At 71.2% G+C, this 5,423-nt stretch overlaps 1 protein-coding gene across 1 annotated transcript; it reads left to right on the top strand.

The window, feature by feature from the left end:
• The first annotated feature begins 1,017 nt into the window (after positions 1–1,017).
• LOC119879228 (paraneoplastic antigen-like protein 8B) lies at positions 1,018–2,784 on the top strand. Its single transcript, XM_038589617.1, has 3 exons — positions 1,018–1,608; positions 1,829–1,990; positions 2,080–2,784. The coding sequence occupies exons 1-3, from the start codon at positions 1,018–1,020 to the stop codon at positions 2,782–2,784; spliced, it is 1,458 nt and encodes a 485-aa protein (XP_038445545.1).
• Positions 2,785–5,423: the final 2,639 nt, after the last annotated feature.

Genomic DNA, 5,423 nt, shown 5'->3' with positions numbered 1-5,423 from the left:
GCCCTCCTGTGGGCAATCACCACCTCTGGGCCCCATACCTACTCTGTACTACAGAGAAATCCCGACCGTGGTCCTGGTAGCAGTGGCTGCTCAGAAGTCTGTGGGACCCTCGACAGGGGTGGTGCACCAGCACCCAGCAGGCCAGGCCCACAGGGTGAGGTCTGCTCAGCCTGGGTTTCATCCAGCCACCTCTGGCCACATAGCCCTGCCTGGACATGGACCTGCCACTTGCACCCCCCACACCCAGCTTCAGCTTCAGCTTCAATCCAGACCCCCTGGCCCTAAACATAAACTCATCTCAGATCACAGAGTAACCCCCCACTAAAGCCTGCTTTCCTGGGATTGGTCCTAGGTTACTGAGACCTAGTTCTCTGGGTGAGATCTGCCTCCTTGAATCACTGGAAAGGTCCCAGTGAGCTCCTTCAAATGTTCAGCCCCCTGGCAACAGTCTCAAAAGGGTTGCCATGGAAATCGAATAGCCAATGGGGGGAAGAAGGATGCCAGCACCCAGCCTAAGCCTGCTTCCTACACTAGGGTTGGCAGAGAGAAACCGCCAGGATGAAGAAGGGGGTGCATGTTCACACTTGGCTAGAGCGGGGAGACTAGTGATCCACACCAGGATTGCCCAGCAGTTGGAGGCAGTGGGGGTGGAAAGGAGAGCTGTTGCTCCCTGGGGCTTCAACCTGGCTGAAAGCCAGACCAGCCAACCCAGGCCAAACCAGCAAGCAGATATGTAAGCCCCCTGCGGATTCTCCAACAGCCCAGGAGAGGGGGCATCAGGAACAGGCTGCTGCTTTCAGCCTCAGCGGGCTAGAGGCAGCAGAGGCCCTGAATCCGTAGCCCCACCTGCCACATTCACCTGAACCTGATCCCAAGACTGCGGGCTGTTCCAGGGCGGACTTGCCACCCGGCACCGCAGCCCACGTCCGACCCAGATCCCCCCCTGGCCCTGCGATCGGCGCCAGAGGGCAGCCTCACCATGGCCACCAGCCTGTGCGGGACTGGGCCAGGGGCTGCATGTGGACGCGCACCTGGACCTGCTGTCACCGGCATCCCAGACGGCCTGGAGAGGGCAGCCATCGAAGCCTCTTGCAGCCGGCCTTCCCTGCCCCTGGCACCTTCAGGCTGTGGAACACCCGGCGGCGACAGACCAAAGGCCAAGGCTGCCCTGGTGGAGTTTGTGGAGGACATCAACCCGCGCGCGTCCCCAGGGAGATCCCGGGCACCGACGGCGTCCGGAGGGTTGTGTGTCAGGACCCGGCCGAGGACACAGGAGTCCTGAGGCAGATGAGACGCCTCCTGCTGGATGAGGAGCCCGGCAGGCCGCAGGGCCCGGGGGACCCCGGGGACAGTGTCCCGTCTGCAGCCTCGGCCTCCTCGGAGACCCGGGCCCAGGGCGCAGAGCCCGCCGCCAGGAAGGCTGGTCCCCTGCGAGGAGGGGCCGCCGGGGGCGCAGAAACAGAGGCAGAGGCAGCGGGGTCCCAGGGGGGCAGGCAGGCCGAGCGGGGAGGGCGGCCCACGGACGCCAGGCGGGAGTCGGACGCCTCGGACGCCTCCGCCCAGGGCAGCCTGGGGGTCGTGCTGCGGGGCCGGAGCAGGGCGACCCGAGCGAGAGCGCCGCCGAGGCTCCGAGCGCGCTGTCCGCCGCGCTGCACGAGGCCGCCCAGGAGCTGAGCAGGAAGGAGTGGGCCCTGCCGAGCGGCAGGAGAGGGGCCCCGCGAGTTCCTGGCCCTGGGGACGGTGACCCACGGAGCCGAGCAGGAGCCCCGGGGCGGGAGGCCGTCCCGGACCTGGCGGCCCTGCTTGGCGTGCGAGCCGCGGGGGACAGGAGCCCGCCGACGGCGACGCTGCGGACGGCCCGCCGCGGCCACACGGGGAGCCCGGCGACGAGGGGCTGGAGCACCCCGAGTTCGTGGCCATCGTGGCCTCCACGGACCCGTCGGACCCATCGGCCCGGGAGGAGCTGCAGAAGATCGCGGCGGTGATGGAGGTCCTGGGCTGGAGCAGAGACAGAGCGGACGGATGCGCCCCCCGAGGTCCTCCGCGTCATGGCCCGGGACCGGGGGAGCCCGCGTGCAGGTGGAGGACGCAGGCCGGGTGGACGCCGTGGCGCTGCGGGAGGCCACGCGCGACGGGAGCCTGCGGGAGTCCTCTGCTCCCTGGCCGCGCCCGGCCGCGCTCCGCTCCCGGGGCGAGAGGGCGCCGCGTGGCCTCCCGAGGGCTGGGCGGACGGCGAGGGGCACCTCCTGGAGCTCGTGGCCTGCTGGCCGCGCGGGAGGCCCGGGAAGGCGGCCGCCAAGGCGGGAGGGCGGCGGCGCCCGAGGCGGGCTGGGCGAGGTCCTGGCGCTGCTGGCTGCGGGGGGCCGTGCGGGCGGCGCAGCGCGGGGAGCCGGGGCGCGGGCCGCGGGCGTGCAGGGAGGTGGGCGAGGCGGGCGCCGGCCCCTTCCCGTGGGGCTCGGGCGGACGCGGAGCGGGAGGCGGGGGGAGGCCGCGGCGGAAGGGCCGTCACTCCGGACTCGCGCGCCCACGACCAGGCGGCCGCGCCCCGGCAAAAGAAGGGGCGCCGGCGGGCGCCGGGGCCCACGGCTCGGAGTCCGCCCGGGGCAGGAAGGCTGGCGCGGCGGGGGCAGCCCAGGTGCCGCTAGGGGAGCCCGGAGCCGCGCGGACGCACCGGGGCGCTGCCCCCCCTCCTGCGCCGGGGCGGCAATCACCGCTCTAACCGCCGGCCCCCCCGCGCCTGTCAAGTCCCCGCATCGCAGGTTGGCGGAGATCGCCCGGGGGTAGGGTAGACAGAGATGCGGGTGCCTCAGCCCGCCGCGCGGCCACCCCACGGTGACGGGACGGGGGTTTTCGGGGCCTCCCCGGGGGGATGGCCTGATCGCGGGGCTAGTGACGAGACCTCGGCCTGGCACGCGCCCGCGCGGAGGCCCTGGGCAGGGGCGAAGGACCCGCCTCGCCACACGGTTCCTTTCAGGCGGTGAGACCCGGGCGGTTCCAGCACTCTGCTCCTGGGCCTAGCGTCTTGTGGGCCACTGTCCCCGGCCCGGTCTCTCAAGGCCTGGCGGTACTGGGGATGGAGCCGGGGCCACGGCTGGGCAGTGGGTTTGTCAGCGGGCGCTGAGCCGAAGGCCCATCCTCCGTGCCGCTGGGGAGGAGATGATGATTCGAAGAGAATCTGAGGGGCAGAGGGGCAGCTTCCTAGGGGAGGGAAGGTCCTGGGAGGAGAGGGGAGGGGGCGAGGGTGGGAAGCGGGGAAGGAGGAGGGGAGGGGGTGGGGGGGCGGGGGGGGGCGGGGGGTGGGGGGGGGGGGGGGGGGGGGGGGGGGGGGGGGAGGGGGGGGTGGGGGGGGGGGGGGGGGGGGGGGGGGGGGGGGGGGGGGGGGGGTGGGGGGGGGGGGGGGGGGGGGGGGGGGGGGGGGGGGGGGGGGGGGGGGGGGGGGGGGGGGGGGGGGGGGGGGGGGGGGGGGGGTGGGGGGGGGGGGGGGGGGGGGGGGGGGGGGGGGGGGGGGTGGGGGGGGGGGGGGTGGGGGGGGGGGGGGGGGGAGGGGGGGGGGGGGGGGGGTGGGGGGGGGGGGGGGGGGGGGGGGGGGGGGGGGGGGGGGGGGGGGGGGGGGTGGGGGGGGGGGGGGGGGGGGGGAGGGGAGGGGGGGGGGGGGGGGGGGGGGTGCGGGGGGTGGGGGGGGTGGGGGGGTGGGAGGGTGGGGGGGGGGGGGGGGGGGGGGGGGGTGGGGTGGGGGGTCACCGCGTGAGGGAAGATGAAGCCCATGAAGGAAGCAAGAATGATTCATTACTGGGGAAGGGGGGGGGGGGGGGGGGGGGGGGGGTGGGGGGGGGGGGGGGGGGAGGGGGGGGGGGGGAGGGGGGGGGAGGGGGGGGGGGGGGGGGGGGGGGGGGGGGGAGGCGCCTAAGTAAAGGGAAAGGGCTTAAAAAGCCACGCGAAGACTACATTAAACAAAATAAAAATACAAAAAAAAAAAAAAAAAAAAAAAAACAGGGGGGTGGCGGGGGGGGTGGGGGGGGGGGGGGGGGGGGGGGGGGGGGGGGGGGGGGGGGGGGGGGGGGGGGGGGGGGGGGGGGGGGGGGGGGGGGGGGGGGGGGGGGGGGGGGGGGGGGGGGGGGGGGGGGGGGGGGGGGGGGGGGGGGGGGGGGGGGGGGGGGGGGGAGGGGGGGGGGGGGGGGGGGGGGGGGGGGGGGAGGGGGGGGGGGGGGGGGGGGGGGGGGGGGGGGGGGGGGGGGGGGGGGGGGGGTGGGGGAGGAGGGGGAGGGGGGGGGGGGGGGGAGGGGGGGGGGGGGGGGGGGCGGGGGGGAGGAGGGGGGGGGGGGGGGGGGGGAAAAAAAGAGGTAGCATAAAATAGGGAGGAGGGGAAGACAGGCCCGAAAACAACCCCATAACTCGAGGGCGGGAAGCACCGCCCCTGCCTCCCCCCAGGAGCAGCTGAGACCAAGTGACCCAGCTCCTAAGGCAAGGCAGGATCTGCACTCAGGACCCCGCACCCAGAGATTCAACAAACTATGAAGTATTTGGACAGTATTTGGCACCGTTTTTTGTCAGGCACTTCAGGGAACATCAGATCCAGATCTGGCTTTCCCTCCCTTGGGCGCGCAGGCAGAAAAGGTCAACAGGCTTGTGGTCTCCTTGCCACCACCTACCAACCCCATTCGCCCCCAAAGGTGTCCCCCCTGTCCTGTGGCCTCACTGCGCACATCAGCACCTGGCCTGGAGAGCCCTTGCGCTTATTGGGCTTAAGGCGACAAAAGGTTCCCGTTTTCCCTCTGATGTGAGTGTAAACCATGGAGGGGACCTGAGGGGGGCACCCGGGGACTGGGCTGGTCCAGCCAGTGTAAGGAGATTTTTTTTTTTTGGGCTGCCCAGGAACGGGTGTGGAGACTCTGAATGTGGAGAGGAAGGAGGTGGCCACGGGGGTTGGGGTACATGTGGCAGGTGGAGGTGGGGGACTTGCAGCACACAGGCCCCGGAGTTCCGGCCTCCCCCGCTCTCGCTAAGAGATGGGGGGTAACTCCCTGCTGTCCCAGTGTGGCTGCGTATGGGACCCTAGTGTGGGTTGTCAGTGAGGGGGTGGTGGACAGGAACCATCAGCCCTTCTGTCCTCCAGACTAGTCCCCAGTTGCGTTTCCACTGGATACTGCTTCATGGAAGAGGGGGAAGGATGGTATAGTACAGGGGGGAGAGTGAGGCATAAACAAACGATAGCTTGAAGGAGGGCCCTGAAACGAAGCACGACGCAAGGGAGAAGGAGAAATCAGTGAAAAAGGGGAGGCTAAGCGAAGCAGCAAAAATGGGAAGAGAGGGGGAGGAAAAGAAAACAAGCGAGAGAGTGGAGAGAAAATTTTGACGTTCAACAATAAAGGTGTGGGTCCTTCAAATGTACGGGGATGTTGAGCTAGTTCCTGTACATGGGAACC

Source organism: Canis lupus, unplaced genomic scaffold (assembly GCF_011100685.1).
Source record: "Canis lupus familiaris isolate Mischka breed German Shepherd unplaced genomic scaffold, alternate assembly UU_Cfam_GSD_1.0 chrUn_S462H623, whole genome shotgun sequence".
Lineage (NCBI taxonomy): Eukaryota > Metazoa > Chordata > Mammalia > Carnivora > Canidae > Canis > Canis lupus.
This window is presented reverse-complemented; position numbering and strand designations above follow the sequence as displayed.

What these genes read in the sequence shown, in the direction of transcription:
- LOC119879228 (XM_038589617.1), top strand. Translation starts at nt 1,018, where the DNA reads ATGTGGACGCGCACCTGGACCTGCTGTCACCGGCATCCCAGACGGCCT. An exon ending in GCCGGAGCAGGGCGACCCGA is followed by an intron (nt 1,609 to 1,828) that starts GCGAGAGCGCCG and finishes CGCGGGGGACAG; the next exon opens with GAGCCCGCCGACGGCGACGC. An exon ending in AGATCGCGGCGGTGATGGAG is followed by an intron (nt 1,991 to 2,079) that starts GTCCTGGGCTGG and finishes GCCCGCGTGCAG; the next exon opens with GTGGAGGACGCAGGCCGGGT.